We start from the raw sequence: 19,483 nt of genomic DNA on the forward strand, positions 1-19,483 counted from the left end.
TTTGAAAATCAGAGACCTTTCTTTAAGGAAATGATGAACCCAGGGTTTTTAAAAAGTACCTAAGTCACACCTACAAGCCCTAGTATTAATATAAAAAGTTTGCTTTTGTTACCCTATTTCTTTAATGCTACTGCACATCTTCTACATGCACTTCTTCAAATATCTATTGGATCCTTTTTCTAAAATAGGAGTATCTTTTCCATTATAACACATTAAGACTGTAATTGTCATCTCTAATTATATATATCTTTAAATACAAATATCTACCTCACAGTTTTGCTTATACAGGAGTAAATGAGTCAATATATGTAAAGACACATAGTAAGTACTATCAGAAACTTTCTTCTTTACACACACACACGTGGAAAAACAATCCTTCTATACTTAACACATAATGGATATCTTTTCCCATCAATATATTCTTTTTAATAGCTACAGGACTACATGGAAACATAGTTTAATTTCCGATCAATACATATTTAATACATCCATGTATCTATATAGCATTTCAAACACTGTTGCAATAAATACTTATTCATACTTGTATCTTCACTCACGACATTCTTCTGTAGCACAAATTCCATACACATACACACACACACAAAAAGAGAACAAACCATGCCTTGAGGTATGCTCATATGTACAGCAGAGGAAGAAATAAAGCCTGAAGACTGAGAAGGAATAGCCAATGAAGTAAGGAGAACCAAGACAGCATAATGGCTAGGATACCAAATGAAAACGTTTCAAAGAGAAAGCATGGATTGATAGCATCAAAAACTGAAAAACAGCCAAAAAGACTGAGGAGTAAAGGTTTGTTACATAGGACACTTATGACTGGAGAAAGCTATTTCACTGTAGTAATCGGGAAAGACACAAACTGCAAACAGAGAGGAAAGAAATATGCAACTAGTTTATATGATTCTCTGAGAAGCTGGTAGATAACAGAAAAAGAAAAACTAGAACAGTAGCTCTAGGAAGTAGAAGATGCAAGTGTCAGACTCCAGAAAAAATATCCAGAAACATTTATTGACTAAAATAAAGAGCTTAGAGTTCTTACAACTACTTTTTTTTTCTTTTTTAGGATTACTTATTTGAGAGAGTGAGCAAGCAAGTAGGGGGAAGGGCAGAGGGAGAGAGGGAATCCTGAGCAGACTCCCCACTGAGTGCAGAGCCCAACGTAGAGCCCAACCCTGAGATCATGACCCAAGGTGAAATCAAGAGTCAGAAGCTTAACTGAACTAGCCATCCAGGTGCCCCTGAAACTATGTTTTTAAACACCTGATTCATGTTATTTAAATGAAGTTCTTTCTAGAACTATGAAAGTTTAAAAACAATGTTTAAAAGTTGAATAGGTCCATCCAAACAAGACACATACATAAAAGTCTTAAGGCAGCTTATTGCCAGAAAAAAATTACACCATGTAACAACTGCATCTGTTATTTGAAACATGACTATTAGGAGAAAGAAGTCTGAAACATTGCTTTAATGGGAAGAGTATTCATTTTAATTATGCTCCAAGATGTTACAGACCTAGAAATTAACAAATTTCAGTCAGTATAAAATAGATTTATTGTCAATATTCAGTCATGAATACAGCCTAGGTAAATGAAACAATCACTTCATACAAGGATCAGATACTCTAAAATCTATCTTCACACATGTACTATAAAATGATAAATACTTAAAAATGACAATGCAAGGAAAAAATATTATAAAAAATACAATTGCTATAGCCCCTTGCATGAAAGTTCTTTATTTTTAAAGTTCTGCTTTAGGGGATAATACCATGCTACAGATCAGAACCAAAAATAAACTGTTCCTTGAGGTTACAATGTTCAACAATGTACTGGATGCACTCTAAAACATCATGTCTGTCAAGAATCAAAAAGAGAGACAAAGAAGGACTTCAATGATGTTGAGAGAAAAGAGAGAAGTTTATCAATTGTTATATGCTGATTTCTGCTGGAATGGCCTCATTAGACAATTTATAGCATTGTAGAAGACAGGAGAAGGAAAGGGACCAGTCTTAGCTTTCAATAAAGGATTTACAAATCAGCACAAACTCAGACGATTCTAAAAGGCACTGTTCCCAATGCTCTCCACTCTTCAACCCTGTAGGAACTCCTTGTTCCTATATCCATGTTTTTTTCCTAATTTCTTCATAAGCATTTACCAAGTATACTTTCTGTTTTCTACCATCCAACATCCAAACCAAAAGGCATTAAGCAAAACAACAGACTCTGTCAAGTCAGTTCGAAAGACATAAATTTTGGTTTAGATATTAATCAAGAGATTTAGGCATACCTATCCCTCTTCCTCCCTCACATATTGACTCTGATCCTCAACCATGTGGCAATATGCAGTTTTAAGATTTTTTTTGTCTCTCATCAATAATTTGTCTGTTGCCAAGCTGCTTGGCAGCAATACTGGGACTTGTTTAGAATGCTTGGTCAGAACAGATTTTTAAAAGGATGTGATCAGTGAATTAGTGATCATAGTGGGCTTCTACAGGGAGACGGGAAGAATTTACTGCACAGATCTCACTCATTTCAGAAGGGAGAAAAATGGGTCTCAAAAAGGAAAAAGATTAGGGTAAATTTGAAATACAGTAAGATATTAATACTGTAGTAACAGCAGGGAAGGAAATGCTTATATAGCCAACCTACCTGTGGGGAAGCTTCTGGCATAAAAATCAAACCTTCTCTCCCATTACTGTTTAGCTGCTTTACTTTGAGAAGGGCAGAATGCCACTTAAACACTTTCCTTCAACAGTAAGGAATTTCTTTTTGAAATGAACATTAGAGAAAGGAAGAAAAGGTAGGGAAAGCTCACTCAAAAAGGTCCTCAAACATGCGTTGTCCCATTGCTATGTATGCTTCCTTCTCCTCTGGTGTCATCTGGGCCACCAGCTCTGGCCGCTGGCTCACTTCACTGTAGGAGAACGGACGGCCAGCCACCATAACAATGGGATCATCTGCTACTTCCTCAAACTCATCGTCCTCCTCCTCATCCTCGTCCCGATGATGCGCTGCCACAGCTGCTGGTCGAGGTGGGGAGTCATCGTCTGACTCACTGGTCTCACTTTCTGAGTCACTGCCATTGGCAGTGGTCACGGGAGCAGCTGCCCCCACTGAGCCTGCTGTGGCTGAGGGGGTCTTCTTCTCATGAATGAGTAGTGCTCGCATGACCTCTTCATTATCATCTGGCCCTGCACGGCCCTCCTCACGCTCTTGAAATGCGTCTATATCTATACCACCTGGAAAGAAAAAAACAGAATGTCAAATTCCTTAAGTAGAAAAGGCATTTCTTTATAACTTATAAGACTTCACTAGTTCCAGTTTTTGAGGAACTGTCCATAAGATATTAAAAATACTTCTCACAAACTGGAACTTAAGTAGCATGGTTTAAACACATGTGTTTTAAGAATAAAAAAGCCTGAATTTGAATCTGGGTCCTTTCAGATATAAGCTGTACTACTTTGGGCAAGTTTTTAGTCTGTGAATTTCAGTACCTTTTCCTATAAAAAGGAGTGGTAAGAACATCTACCTTACAGAGCTCTGGATAAGAACATATGTAATTATGTCTAAGAAGGACCAAGTACTGTAGCTGGTAAAACATGAACTCAAAAAATGGCTCCTCATCTTGCTTCAAGTAAAAGCCAAAAGCTTTACAATGGCTTAGAGAGTCCTATAATATTTGGGACCCCTCTTGCTCACATGCTCACCTTACTTACCTCTGCTCTTTCCCTTTGCTTATTCTTCTCTAGTGACAGTAGCCCCATGGTATTCCCTATGTATATAACATTTACTCCAACCTTAAGGCCTTTGTACTCCCTGTTTCCTCACCTGGGATATTTTTTCTCTATGTTACATAGCTAACTCCCTCACATCCTTTATGTTTTTATTCAAATGTCACCTTCTTATAATTCACCCCACCCTATATTCCCAATGCTCTATTTTTTTCCCCCATAGCACTTACTTTCTAACATAATAATTCTTGTCTACAGTCTCTGTTACCTCCTTTCCCAAGAGGTACATTCTCCACAAGCAGATATTTCTCTTTTTTTATTCAATGATATATCCCATGTACCAAAATAGTGCCTCCCACTTATTAGGCACCAAATGAATACATGAGTAAACAAATGCAATTTTATTTTCCTGAAACAAATTACACATACTTTGAACTCTTTATAAAAAGGAATCTAGTATCAGGAATGAAGGTTCTCTCACCGCACACCTCCTATCATTTTGCGTATATATCACGCCTGAAAAATTACAGATGAAATTTTAAGAAAAACACTTATATTCTGTATTCTGAGTACCAAGTATACTGCTATTTAAAACATATAAAAGGATTAAAAATGTTGTTTGGAACCTAACTCTTTGATTCAAATCCTGATTCTAACACCTATTAACTATGGTTTTGGCTACGTTACTTCATTTTTCTGCTTCAATTTTCTCAAGTACAAAAAGGTGGGAAAATGAGTACATATGTCACTGGATAATTGTGGGGATTAAGTGAATATCTGTGAAGTGTTTAGAATGAGTCTGGCACTTAGCTTAGTGTTATCTATCATCAACATCGTCACCAAGAAAAGGCTCAGAAATGACCAATTCCAGCCATGAATAAAGTGAGAGCATCTTCTCATTCACATATTAGAATGGATTAGTGTAACACTGCACAATTTAGAAAGTGCAGAACTCCTGAGATATGAGATTGGGCAGCTTAAGAGACAGAAAGGAAACAGGAATTAAGAAGTTAAATGTTCAAGTCAGAGAATATAGGCTTTTGATAACATGGATGTAAAATCAAAGTTTACTACTTTAAAACATTGCTAAAGGCTGAGGCTCCTTCCAAGAGTCCTTACTGCCAATGCAGTATTGCAACAGGGGGTAAAAAAAAAGGAATTGTCTCTAAGGCAATCATCACTCCTCTAAGAATTTTCCAATAAGCTTAATATTATCAACATAGTACTTTGATTAATGTTTAAAGTAAACAGGGGAAAAGCAATTTAGTTTTGTAAACTAAATCATATCTCAAAGATTTATGACAAAGGTCTTGAGAGGTTTGGGTAAAAAAGGAGCTGCTCTGCTACAGATGAAAACACACAACAAAAAATGAGGATAAATGAGCAAATAAAGTAAAGTAGAAACACTAGTTCTAGGAACAGTCTTATTTAAGTTATAAGTTACAAAAAAGACATACATAATGGGAAACTGTCAAGTTCACTGATTATGCTAAGCAATTCTGGATGCTTAAATAAGGCCAAGCTGATGGGGGAAAAAAAAAAACAAAAAACCACAGGAAGAGCTGAGAGTGGGCAGAAAACTGGCGGATTTATTTCTATACTGGCAAGGGTAAGAAAATCTGCCTATAGAAAAACAATCTAAAACATATTGAAAGACCTGGTCCAAGTTATCTGATACAGAGCAAGGGAGGATCTTTAAAAATCCCTGTACATGGTTCCAAAGTTGTTGGTCTTAAAATATTGCTTCTTGACCCAAAGTAACAAAGTATTAGATAAAAACCAGAAGGATATTTTAAGTAAAACTCAAATCATTTATGATGGATCCATGCATAAACATATATTGTTCTGGTTACTAGATCTAAATAAAGTAAAGTATATTATGCTTGGAGAAGGTCCAGAAAAAGACAATTTAAATAAAACCAAAAAATGTAGATGTAGGTGACTTCAAGAAAGAGGACTATTTGTAAGGAAAGTAGAATGAAAGAGAATTAGAATAGATCACTATGCTTTCAGTATAGTAATGAACACATGATTAAGATCTGTAAAATTCTGGGCGCCTGGGTGGCTCAGTGGGTTAAGCCGCTGCCTTCGGCTCAGGTCATGATCTCAGGGTCCTGGGATCGAGTCCCGCATCGGGCTCTCTGCTCAGCAGGAGCCTGCTTCCTCCTCTCTCTCTCTCTGCCTGCCTCTCTGCCTACTTGTGATCTCTCTCTGTAAAATAAATAAATAAAATCTTTAAAAAAAGAAAAAATAAAAGAAAAGATCTGTAAAATTCTAAAAATATTAAAATAACTTGAAGTCTGAGGAAAATTAAGTGTAGGACAAACAAGACTCTCTTCACACATTCACTAGAGCCTATCCTATCATAAAACTTAATACAAATTTAGACATGAGAGTATACTATCCTATTTTATACAGAAAGAAAATATTCACAAATCAGAATTAGGTAGACTTGATAACTTTTTAAGGGCCCTTATGATTCAAATTCTATCATTCTAGGAATTGTAAACATTGAATGTTAAGCTTATAAACCTAACTGCATATAACATGGGCTAACAATGGTTTCATTTAATTCAATTTTGTTTCTAAGTTCAAAGAAAAGGTTTGGTAGCTTTAAGAAAAGGCAAGAAGCCAAGTTGGGGAAAACAAGCCTACTAAATAGTTAACACTATCACTCCTATATAAAGTGAAACAATTTGAATCAAATATAACTAAACATCATAGCCAAGCTTTTCAGTGCTAAGGAGGGTGGGTAAAGTAAGATTGCCAAAGAAAATTTTTTTTCTGATTGAAATCAAAACACCAAGAAGAATCCTACTAGAAGTATTACCTGATTTTATCATCACTACCCAACTCCATACTACTACTTAATTCTTAGGATACATAGTTAAAGAAATGCTAATATAAAGGGGGAAGAGGTTAGGAGAAATACCAAAAAACAGGTAGCTTTCAGTTTCAGGGATTAAAGAACCATACTCAGGTGATGTCTTAGAAATGATACCTACCTAACTGGGTGTAGGGCCATGCAGACTCTACTGCCAACAAAACCTAACCAGAAGTACTAACTCCCTTTCATCTCTGCTTCCCAGTTTCCGAGCAATCTCTGTCCAGTCTGAGCCTCACATTTTCTACTTTTTTACTCCCATACATCACCACCCAAAAGTCTTTGAATCCAGTAACTTTACAGGTTTAAAAAGTAAATTGCTGCAGTGCTCAAACTGCTGGTTACTATGTAATTCTTAAGTCTTTGGGGATCACTGAGAGTTCTAAAATCTTCTAATATGGAGTTCTGTCAATCTTCTTGGATGATAAGAATCCTTAATCCTAGGGCGCCTCGGTGGCTCAGTGGGTTAAAGCCTCTGCTTTCGGCTCAGGTCATGATCCTAGGGTCCTGGGATCGAGCCCTGCATCGGGCTCTCTGCTCAGCGGGGAGCCTGCTTCCTCCTCCCTCTCTCTCTGCCTACTTGTGATCTCTATCTGTCAAATAAAAATAAATTAAAAAAAAAAAAAAAGAATCCTTAATCCTTTAACCAGGTGGCTCCTTTTTATATATTTCAGGTAGCACAAACACACTGGTATTTATGAGGAGACAATATAAACAAGTTTGGACTGTATATAGTTTTGGTTCCCAATTCAGAGAAATAAAAAGGAATATAAGGGTAACAGAAGAATAAAGAAGAGGTGAATTTGGCCACTTTGAACATAATAGGACTTTTCCATGAAATTAAGACAAAGAAATGGTAATTTCTTAATTCTAAAAATGGAGATTTAAAATTTACTTATTATTTCAATGAAGTTGAAGGCTAATATAAGTATATATTGGTTAGTTTTTGTTGTTTTTTAAAGATTTTATTTATTTATTTGACAGACAGAGATCACAAGTAGGCAGAGAGGCAGGCAGAGAGAGAGAGAGAGAGAGGAGGAAGCAGGCTTCCCAGTGAGCAGAGAGCCTGATGCCGGGCTCAATCCCAGGACCCTGAGACCATGACCCGAGCTGAAGGCAGAGGCTTTAACCCACTGAGCCACCCAGGCGCTCCTATATTGGTTAGTTTTAATGCTTATTAATTTCTTACTACCTGGCATAACACAACTGTTTTGTAAAACAGGTATAATGAATTACCAATAAAACTAAGAATTTCCCACTAAGTCCATTTTCCACTGAACCCAAAATAAATTCATTTTAATGACTTCTACTCTTACCTTCCTTCATCTCTTCAGAACTATATGCTCCTTGGACAGTGCTCTCTCTCAACCAAATGGGTCTCTCTTTGGCAGATTTCCCCTCCAGTGAGGCTCGATGATCTTCTTGGTCATCCATGTTAATGACAACATTCTGAGTGTATAGGTCCTCATAGGAGGGACCTTTGGTGGCCCATGCTTCCCGGTGGTGCCCACCTGGCAGGCCAGCAGCTCCTGCAGTAGTTGCTGCCCGGTCCTTGCTATAAGAAAGATGAGAAGAGGGCAAGAAGAAGAAAAAGTAAAGTCTTGGTGTTGGAAAAGAAGCACAACTGGGGAGGTGGTTACTGAAGAAATAAATGCTATCTAGCAATCATATACACACGCTTTAGCAATTCTGAGAAATCGCTTATAACACAGGGTATCATATTTGTATTTAAGTTTCTCAAACACTGGGTCCACTGGCACGTATATAAATGAATGAGGTTTCATAATTTAAGATGTCTCAATAAATCTACTTAAGAGGGGAGAATAATAAAGGTGACATAATCCACTTAAAGACACTAGCTTACAAAAATCTCTCAGTCACACCTTTCATGAGTATTCCATTTAAAAACAAAAAAACCCCAAACAAACAAAACATGTTACCTTTTTAAAAACCTCTCTCATCTCAACCAAGGATTCAGAGTGGTTCTGTGAGCTTTTTTCTCTTTGTGTGCTGAGAAGCTAAAAAAGTATTCTATAAAACCAGGCCTCAACTTAGAATTAATGTTTCTCTCCTGCTATTCACCATACAAGGTATATTGTTATGCACAATTAATCTCCTTTTTACTGAGTTGTATTGTCCCATTTCTGTACTTACACTGACCCTGGTATCTATCCCCAACCATTATTTCCACCCTGCAGTAACCATGATCTATTTTTCAGTCTATTTTGCTTTGCTTTTTATCTCTACCACCCATGATCTACTTGCCTGTTCTAGGCCTGATCATTCCTTATCTTTCCCTAGTTACTTATGTTTCCTCATCTCTGTTAGTTAAGTCAGGTTTTCAGTCTTTGGCAGTTCTGTGTCTTATCTACTTGTTTCACTTTCAATCTGTTCTTCATTCTTTTTTTTTTTTTTTTTTAAGATTTTATTATTTATTTAAGAGAGAAGACAGTGCACTAGAAAGAGAGAGAGCAAGCACAAGTGGGGGGAAGGGGCAGGCGGGAAGCAGTCTCTTGACTGAGCAGGAATCCCACCATACAGCTCCATCCCTGGACCCTGGAATCATGACCTGAGCTGAAGGCCTTGTCTTTCTCTGCCTGCTACTGATGTGTTCTCTACATGAACTTCTATGCATAGCTCTTCCTTAATCTCTATGTTTTATCCCATAAACTATCTCCATGTTTCATGAACTATCTGCTTACTTAGTGCCCGCTCTGTGTCTTTCTTGATACCTTTTGTTATATTCCTTTAAGTGTCTACTAACTCTCTTGGCCCACTTCTCCTTTACTTCCTTCCATTTTTCTCTGAATCTCTTCCATGGATCCTACACTACCTTCTGCGTGGAGACCTGTCTCATTGTGCCTAATGAATAAACACTCATTTGGCTTTATGCCCTGTCCAACTCCACTCTCTCAGAAACCATTCACTATTTTCCCTTTTCTTTGGTCCTACTTCATCTCTGCTTACTCCATTGCTCTTCACTTCTTCCTGGGACCACTGTATCTACTTGAGTTTTTGGTCTCATGCTTGGTTGAGGTTTCTCTGAGGTACATCTCTGTCCATGTATCTGACGGGCCAATTACATCTCTCCCTGAGAATACTATGTCTGGTCATCCTCTGGCGGTAATCATGGCTTATCCTATCTCTCCTGTTCTTCCTCTGGATATTTACAAGCCCCCTCCCACTTCTGCTATTTAAAAAAAAAAAAAAAAAAAAAAAAAAAGTGCTCTTTCCAGTCATCCAAACCACAATGATTTATGCCTCTAGTGGTACCTAGAGCTGCTCTATAAACCATTCTTTCCCATAGCCTTTGTATCATGTCAACTCCTGCCTCTAGCGGTACCCAGGGCTGATTTGTAAACCATTCTGTCACATAGCTTTTGTACCAGTTTATTCTCCCATTCTGAGTCTAGGCCTACTAGGCATCTCTCCATATCCCATCTATCTATTTGCACATCATATTTTAAAAGTCTTATGTTACAGATGCAAATAACTGGTTTCTCTCTACCTGTTCTTTCTTTCTACAAGTATCTAATGTTACTTTTTGCCCTATTACTGTGTCTGTCTCAATTTAATCCCTATCTGTTCCTAGTCACTTTCTATCTCTATCCTGTTCCATGTTGTCTTCTAAAAGGCTGTGTCACTGCCTTCACTAGAGTCTTGCTGTTTGCACTTTGGTATAAATTAGCTTTTTGAATTCAGATCTCCCCTGAGCATTCACTTTTCTTTCTCTTCCTTTCTCTTTCAATCTGATCTGTGTTTGTTTCTGTGCTCACTCAACATTCTAACCCTCTCCTATCTTACCCAGTTTCTCTGACTCCTTTTCATGTCTCTTCCATCCTCAGTCAGCATCCTTATCTTGCTGCATTGAGCCTGTCTGCCCCAAATATGTCTCCCTGAGCTAGCCTTATGCCTTTTCTGTCTCTCTACACCCACTCACTGTTTCTGTAGCTCTGACCTGGCCAACTACATCTGTCCTTATCTTTCTCTCCTTCATCCAGACTCTTAAATGATTTCCTCACTCTTTCTGAAGCTACTGTTTTTCTCTCTATATAACCTAGAACACACTGTTTTCACCTATGCTCCATCTTTAGCATTAAATCTGAAAACTATATTCTGAAGGTCAACAAGTATTCAGTACTTGAGTAGAGAACAAGAAGAGTAAAGAAAAAGAACAGGACATTTAAAATAAATGTTAACATGGGATTACTTTTAAAAGTTTTAGTTTTCAGTACTCCATTATGGAAACTCAAGATCAGTTTTATTCCAGTTTGAAGCAGGAGGGATTTCACCCCAAGTCAAACAAAAAAAAAAAGTTTTTTTTAAGATTTGTTTACTTATTTTAGATGGGGGAGGGCAGAAGGAGAAGGAAACAGAGAATCCCAAGCAGACTCCCCGCTGAGCAGAGAGGCAGACACAGGGCTCGATCCCATTACCCCAAGATCACCACCTGAGCTGAAATCAAGAGTTAGATGCTCAACTGACTGACCCACCCAAGTGCCCCCCTAAAAATCTTTAAATGTGGAAGAACTTTTTAAAAAGATAATCCAGATATCAACCCTCAACTCTACGGTCAAATAATCTTTGACAAAGCAGGAAAAAATATCCGGTGGGGGAAAAAAAAGTCTCTTCAATAAATGGTATTGGGAAAATTGGACAACTATGTATAGAAGAATGAAATTCAACCATTCCCTTATACCATACACAAAGATAAACTCGAAATGGATGAAAAACCTCAACGTGAGTCAGGAATCTATCAAAACCCTAGAAGAGAACATAGGCAGTAACTTCTTCGATATCGGCCCCAGCAACTTCTTTCAAGACATGTCTCCAAAGGAAAAGGAAACAAAAGCAAAAATGAACTTGTGGGACTTCATCAAGATCAAAAGCTTCTGCACAGCAAAGGAGTCAACAAAACAAAGAGGCAACCCACAGGAAGGGAGTAGATACTCACAAATGACACTACAGACAAACGGCTAATATCCAAGATCCATAAAGAACTCCTCAAACTCAACACCCAAAAAACATATAATCATGTCAAAAAATGAGCAGAAGACACAGACACTTCACCAAAGTGTATATCTTCACCAAAGAAGATATACAAATGGCTAACAACACATGAAAAAATGTTCATCATCATTAGCCACCAAGGAAAGTCAAATCAAAACCACACTGAGATACCACCTTATACAAATGGCAAAAATTAACAGGAAAGGAAACAAAGTGTTGGAGAGGTTGTGGAGAAAGGGGAACCTTCTTACACTGTTGGTGGGAATACAAGTTGGTGTAGCCCCTTTGGAAAACACTGTGGAGATTCTTCAAAAAAATAAAAATAGAGCTACCCTATGTCCCTGCAATTGCACTACTGGGTATTTACCCCAACAATACAGATGTAGTGAAAAGAAGGGCCATCTGTACCCCAATGTTCATAGCAGCAATGGCCACAATCGCCGAACTGTGGAAAGCGCCAAGGTGCTCTTCAACAGACAAATAGATAAAGAAGATATGGTCCACATATACAATGGACTATTACACAGCGATCAGAAAGGATGAATACCCAAGTTTGTATTAACATGGACAGGACTGGAGGAGATTACGCTGAGTGAAATAAGTCAAGCAGAGAAAGTCAATTATCATATGGTTTCACTTACTTGTGGAGCATAAGGAATAACATGGAGGACATTAGGAAAAGGAAAGGAAAAGTAAACCAGGGAATATTAGAGGGAGAGACAAAGCATGAGAGACTGTGGACTCTCAGAAATAAACTGAGGGATTGGGAGGGAAGTGGGGTGGGAGATGGGTGAGCCTGGTGGTGACTATGAAGGAGGACATGTTTTGCATGGAGCACTGAGTGTGGTGCATAAACAATGAATCTTGGAACTGAAAAAATAAAAAAATAAAATTAAAAATAAATAAAAGGTACTTTTAACTATGGACAGTTGAGTGTACAGATTTCATTTCTACCTTTACAACAGTTACAGACAAATCTAATAGCAAATGTGACACTAAAGATAATCAAGATGAGAGACAGGTAGGTTCACTCCTTCTGCATATTTAAATTTCTTCTATGGAAAGAATGTACACATTCTACTTAAAGATGACAAAAGTGACAATTCAGTTTTGAATTTTTTTACATCATTTAAGAAATTTTAGAACTTTTAAGACCTATAACTCACTCAGGGGTGAGGGAGGAATATTTCAAAATTAAAATTTTAAAGATCTTTAAGGTGAGTTTTAGGTAAGAGATGACAAAAAAGGAAGAGATTGCTGACAAAAAAAAAAAAAATTCCATTTAAGAGAGAGACTTTTTAAATATCACCAATGGGTTGACTTGCTGAAAGGCTGGAACTGTCCATCAGCTCTTGAGTTAAGACTACAAAGAGTTCTGCAGAGGCAGCCTCTGGTTTCTAATCTAGGGATTAGCTAGAATTTAATTGGTTACAGATCAGTAACCCAAGTAACAATGAAACCACTTGTTTCTTTTTTAATCAATTAATTACTATCATCTCTGAACTCTCATGCTATCCTATTTGATGTTTTTCTTCTTATACCAGGAGCAAGACAGCTATTATACAACTGTTATGCTCTGAAGCAGATCCTACAGTGCAGAAAGGCTAAATCAATACCATTTCCAGGATGTCATATCCAAGCAGTGGAGCTTGTCAAATGCTTGGTGAGACCATCTCAGCCAAGGTAACACCTTCTAACCCAGTTCCAATAGTCCTTCTCCTGACCACGTGAAAGCAACTGGACTTACTTCTGGCTGGCAGCTCCAGCTACTCCATTCTAGCTCTCTTGCCTGCCTCCATTTCTGCCTTTCTTCCCTAGTGACCAACCTGTCACCCTTTCCTGATCAGTCTGTTTCCTCTGTTTCCTGATTCTTCTTCATCCCTGGAGTAACCATCATTCCTAATGAGAATCCAGGTGACTAGATACAGAGCTACTGTCATGCCTCTAGCATTGCTATACCACCAAGACTTGTCTCTGGCATGGAGTGAGGGATATTTTTATAAATACAAATCCTTGAATGGGAGATGAACTGTGTAAGGAGGAGAATATTAGAGATGGGATGTTGGTGGTATGCTGAATGAATGCTATTGTAATGGGAAAGCATCTTTATAAACAGAAAAATAACTATATTTAGAGAAGGAAACACAAGAATAATTCACAGATACTATTACATTGTGTAGAAAACAATCAGAGAATGTTGAAGCATATTTCAACATGAAATAACCCAGAGGCTTGGAAAATTATGTTTTTGTAAAATCAATTTCCTCATAGGCTTCTATGTCAGGGTTATGGTATTACTTAAGCCAACAGAGATCTAAAAAACACTTCTTGATAAGAAACCAAATGACCAGTACAAAAATTAGAAGGTATCTGTGATGTGGATGATATTAGTTGCCTACCAATTGTGGTTTCTTTCTTTCTTTGCTTATTGATCTTCAAATACCAATGGCTATTTGCTCCAAAAGACTCAGGGGTCTTCTCCAGCCCTAAGAGGTAAACCCTCACTAGAGGGTTTACTGGAGGTAAACCCTCACTAGTCTAAGCAGCAATCATGTGATCTCACTTCCTTTGCCAGATGCTGGTTTAGAAATAAACATATGCAGCAATTCTGATAGACAATGGGGGATAGAATAGGATGAAGGTTGTCCTCTGGGAAAGCCTTCTTCAAACTTCAAAGAGGACAACAGGAAGAAGCAGTTCCCTTTTCTACATTTGGACTTGCAGAAAGAAAGACACAGCCATCATAGGCTAGCCCCTCTTGTGGTCCCAAGAGGAAAACCAATAGGCTGAGTTCATCAGAGCATAAACATGGAACAAATCTAGATCCTTGAGTATGTAACTGAGCTGTGAAATTACTTCTGAACTATACTAACTCAGCATTTCTGGTGATAGCAGGCAGGTTTTTCTTACTGTTTAAGCCACCTCTAGTTTGGTTTTCTGTTATCACAGATAAAGGCATCTAACTAATCCATGACATTAGGCTAGAAAATTCATAACAACTTATATAGACATAAAACTTTCCATACAATTGGATGGTTTTTAACCATCCAAAAGAAACTCAAGTTGCTCAGGACTGCCCAGAATTGGATTTTCTATAACATCAGTACCACAGCATATACAATACTGAGAGTGCTCCTGAAAACCATACAGTTACAACACTAGGTTCTATGGAAAGGTATAAACTGTAAGCCTCAATGTGGCAACTCTAAGCCTCTGCCCAGAAAATGGGCAGAGTAGAACATTCCCTAACCCAATTCACATTTATGTTTTCCAAAAAGGAATATAAACAACTTTCTATGGCACACCAAAAGCAAGGTTACTTTTGTAATTTAAACTTTAAGGCACACTAATAAAAACAGGGAACCACAGTAAAAAGTATTAACTCATATGTAATAACTACTATACTTTACTTTCAAAGAAGTTGCACTGAAAACTAAGACAAGAAATGTACAGTTAAAGCTTCAAAGTAAAGAAAAAAAAAAGAGAGAGAGAGCACACAAATGCTTTATTCCTCAAAGAACTTCGTCCTTCAGGACTTGGCTAAGAAAATTCAAATATCCCCAAGAGGCATTTCCAGTTTAGGATTAGCTAACAATTGGCTGATTTGCAGTGGGTCTAAAGTCAAACTTGACTATTTGAAGATTTTTGCCCAAGGCCCACACCATTCTGCTTTCAGTACAAACAAATTTCATCACAGGCACAAGTTAATAAGACAAATGTGGTAAAACTGAGAAACTCTGTAACACCCGCTTTTAGTGTCGGGGGTATATTATTTAACTCACTACTACTCTCAAAAGTACTGGGAGTTAAAACAAGGGTCAGTTTAAAAGTGTTCTTGGTGAGAGCACAGGTCAACACTAACCTTTGTTTCAAAGCTGGTATTTCTGTGGGTTCTGGCTCAAGTATCTCATAGGCCAAGTTCACATCTTCTGTTTCCCGAAGCAAAGCATAAATGGGTTCAATTTGTTCATTAAATCTTGCCAAAAGTGTGCGTGCATCTTTTTTGGGCATTGCTGATTCATCTTCTTCTACCTCTGTATGGCAAAAAGTACAGCGGAAAGTTCCTACAGAGGAAACAAAAGTCTCAGGTCAGGCAAGAGAAATTCTCAAGACTACTTTTTTACCAAAGAGTTGTATCTTTATCCTCCTCTAACATGTTATTATTGAAACTTCAAACGCAGAAAAGTTCAAAGAATTTTACAGTGAACATCAATGTGCCTGCCAATGAGATTCTACAATCAATACGTATCACATACCTGTCCATCTATCATTTTTAATGCATTTCAAGGTAATTTCACTTCTACCTGCAGCACAGCAAAGTTTTTCATCATATTTCTAACATACTTATATTTAAATATACTTAAAACCAAATTTTTTACAACTTACCACTGAAACCTGTACCCTTCTCCAACTGCTTTGCTTTTTGTACATTACAAATTGGGACCTGCATTATAAGGAAAGCCAAACAATACCTAAAGCCAAGTCCCTAGGCATCCTGTACATTGTCACAAGGCTGTTTTTTCAAACTTAACCATTTATACCTAAACATACTTAACCAATCCATTTCTAAAGTTAAAGTTCAAGAAGTCTTTATTGTTCTTACTTCTATATCCCTCACACTTAACTCATAACTATATTGTAGTAATTCCTTAGAAATATCTCAGATTTTTCACATATACTGTTCTTTCACTAATCCAGGCCACCATTACTTAGCCTGAAACAGCTGCCTCAATCTGATCTTTGAACCCCTAGGTTCTCCCTCTCCAATTCCAGTTTCCTATGCCACCACTTTTGTCCTCTCATCCCCCTGCTCTTAAGTCTGTCTAGCTGAATTTATTTTTTTCTTTAAGACTTTATTTATTCATTTGACAGAGAGAGAGAAAGAGAGAGAGAGCAAGAGAGCGCACACAGCAGGGTGAGTAGCAGACAGAGGGAGAGGGAGAAGTAAGCTTCCTGCTGAGCAGGGAGCTCAACATGGGGCTTGATATCAGGACCCTGGAATCACGATCTGAGCCAAAGGCAGATGCTTAACCAACTGAGCCACCCAGGCACCTCTGGTGGCTGAATTTCTTAAGTCAACAACATTAAATCTAAACTTCTCAGCCTAATACTCTATAATTTGGCCCAAAAACATCATAACCCAACCACAGTCCTTTACCTGTCAAGTAAATTCAAATACTTGAAAGATAATATCCTAGATATTATATTTATTTGTATAGTGCTTTCTGTTTATAAAATACTTCCATGTATACTTTTTGATCCTTATACCAAACCTATAAAGTGACATCACAACTGAGGCTCTAAGGAGGGTTTTTTTTTTTTAAAGATTTTATTTATTTATTTGACAGACAGAGATCACAAGTAGGCAGAGAGGCAGGCAGAGAGAGAGAGGAGGAAGCAGGCTCCCTGCGGAGCAGAGAGCCGGATGCGGGGCTCTATCCCAGGACCCTGGGATCATGACCTGAGCCGAAGGCAGAGGCTTTAACACACTGAGCCACCCAGGCACCCCTCCAAGGAGTTTTGTGACTGGTTCAAAGTCACAGAGCCAATAAAAGCAGTTATAGCAGCTATTGTATATCTTGTACTTACTAAGTTATCACTAACCCTCAGAGATTGGTATAAATACAGAGGTCCTAAGGGGATAAGTAAATTGCTTAAGATCATATAACTAATAACTGTCGGTAGGGAGGAATCAAACCCAAACTCACACTCTTAAACATTACTTAATAGTCCATACCAGTAGCCTCACTTGGATTTCCAGTTTGGTTCCTAATGCCAGAGATATGCACATTTCATTTCTAACCCAATCTACCTGAGGGATTAAAAAAGATAATCTACGTACTTAGTGCCTGGCCCACATTAAGCATGCAAACATTTAGCTTTAAAAAGCTCTATATGTAATTGATACATATGGATGAGACATGCTCTAAACCCCTCTTTTCCTGGTAAGGAGTAAACTGAGTAGGCATCTCTAACTCAAAGTAACACTAGATCCTATTGATACATTTCAAGTAGAGTAAGTTTCACTGCCACTTCTCACATAAATAGCCAATATCATGCAAATTCTTTGCCCATATACCCTGTCTAAAATACTCTTCATTCATCTTCTTGCTGCCAAAATGGTACCTGACATTTTATATCTATTCCAAATAAGTAAGAAAGAGAGAAAAGCAGCCCCTTACAGCAAGGAGGTGGCCCAGCACTCCTAGCTAGGCTGCAGTGTTTTCCTGTCAGACAGAATCTCACAGGTTACCAACATCAGCTGAAGTCTTCTGTGTACATGATGGAAGTGAGGCAAAACCAAGCCTGTCTGAGTCTGAGTCTGACAGAGTACAAACAAAAGCAAGGTCTCTGTGTAATCACATAAAAAAATCCCACCTGCCATGAGTGATTGTCACTTCTTTACCAATTACAGTCCTAGTCTCACCCTGTCCTCATCCCCTAGATAAGATTTATTAAGACACCCAAATCCTAGAATTATCCCCATTCCTGACAGTACCCAATACAAAACAAACCACCACCATTTCCCTGAATTCTCTCCAAATTACCTATCAAAACCCAAATTCTCTAAGTCTGTAAAGCATGGTCTTCCCAAGAAACTCCATGGTACTCCATGTGGCTTCCTTTGCTGCAGAAAGCATCAATAAACCCAACTTTGTTTACCTATGGGTACAAAGTACCCTATGGTCTTTAACTACTGGACATCAACATAAAAACTCTAGCTTAAACAACTAGATAAGGATATTATTTACCAAAATAGAGAAAGAACAAGTTCTTTTTGCTTTGCAGAGAAAAGATGAAAAGTTGCTTTAGATATCTGAATCCATATTGCCCACTGGCCATCAAAATGGATATGTTAGAAGCCAATTCTTTTTTTTTTTTTTTTTCAATTTATTTTCAGCATAACAGTATTCATAATTTTTTGCACCACACCCAGTGTTCCTTGCAATCCGTGCCCTAATTCCCACCACCTGGTTCCCTCAACCTCCCACCCCCCCACCACTTCAAATCCCTCAGATTGTTTTTCAGAGTCCATAGTCTCTCATGATTCACCTCCCCTTCCAATTTCCCTCAACTCCCTTCTCCTAACTCCCCATGTCCTCCATGCTATTTGTTATGCTCCACGAATAAGTGAAACCATATGATAATTGGCTCTCTCTGCTTGACTTATTTCACTCAGCATAATCTCTTCCAGTCCCATCCATGTTGCTACAAAAGTTGGGTATTCATCCTTTCTGATGGAGGCATAATACTCCATAGTGTATATGGACCACTTCTTCCTTATCCATGCGTCCGTTGAAGGGCATCTTGGTTCTTTCCACAGTTTGGCGACCGTGGTCATTGCTGCTATAAACACTGGGGTACAGATGGCCCTTCTTTTCACTACATCTGTATCTTTGGGGTAAATACCCAGGAGTACATACGGAACGTCATAGGGACGTTCTATTTTTAATTTAGAAGCTAATTCTTATAACCACTTAGAGTTCAAGAATGGGATTTACAGAAATTCTGATGGCGAATCAACAATATAGAGGTAACCAAAGCTAAAAAGTAAGTCAGAGTATCTAAAAAGGTAAGAAGAGTGAATAGCACAGGCAATCAAGATATAAACCCAAATAAGAGGAAGCCTTGAGATAAAAGGTACAACCAGAAAAATAGGATGTCTCAAGGAGGAAATGGGATGGTGTTAATTTCCAAGGCCAACAAGAACTGAAAACCAGCTTTTACATTTAGTAACAAAGGATAATTAGAAAACTTGGCTGGAGAGGTTTTAGTTGGTATGCTCTCTTATTCTCTAACTATTCCAGGCTGCCTCAGCCTCTTCTCTTCAACAAAAACAT

General features: G+C 37.9%; 1 protein-coding gene across 2 annotated transcripts in view; it reads right to left on the bottom strand.

The window, feature by feature from the left end:
* Positions 1–1,468: 1,468 nt before the first annotated feature.
* Positions 1,469–19,483, bottom strand: part of GTF2E1 (general transcription factor IIE subunit 1) — a 37,036-nt gene continuing 19,021 nt past the window's right edge. For both annotated transcript variants that reach the window (XM_059391864.1, XM_059391865.1), the window contains exons 3-5: positions 15,505–15,706; positions 7,949–8,187; positions 1,469–3,256 (exon numbers count right to left, since the gene is read on the bottom strand). In XM_059391864.1, coding sequence (XP_059247847.1) covers positions 2,829–3,256; positions 7,949–8,187; positions 15,505–15,706 — 869 coding nt within the window. In that variant the 3' untranslated portion in view covers positions 1,469–2,828. The remainder of the gene's footprint in view (positions 3,257–7,948; positions 8,188–15,504; positions 15,707–19,483) is intronic.

This window comes from Mustela nigripes, chromosome 2, assembly GCF_022355385.1.
Source record: "Mustela nigripes isolate SB6536 chromosome 2, MUSNIG.SB6536, whole genome shotgun sequence".
Taxonomy (NCBI): Eukaryota; Metazoa; Chordata; class Mammalia; order Carnivora; family Mustelidae; genus Mustela; species Mustela nigripes.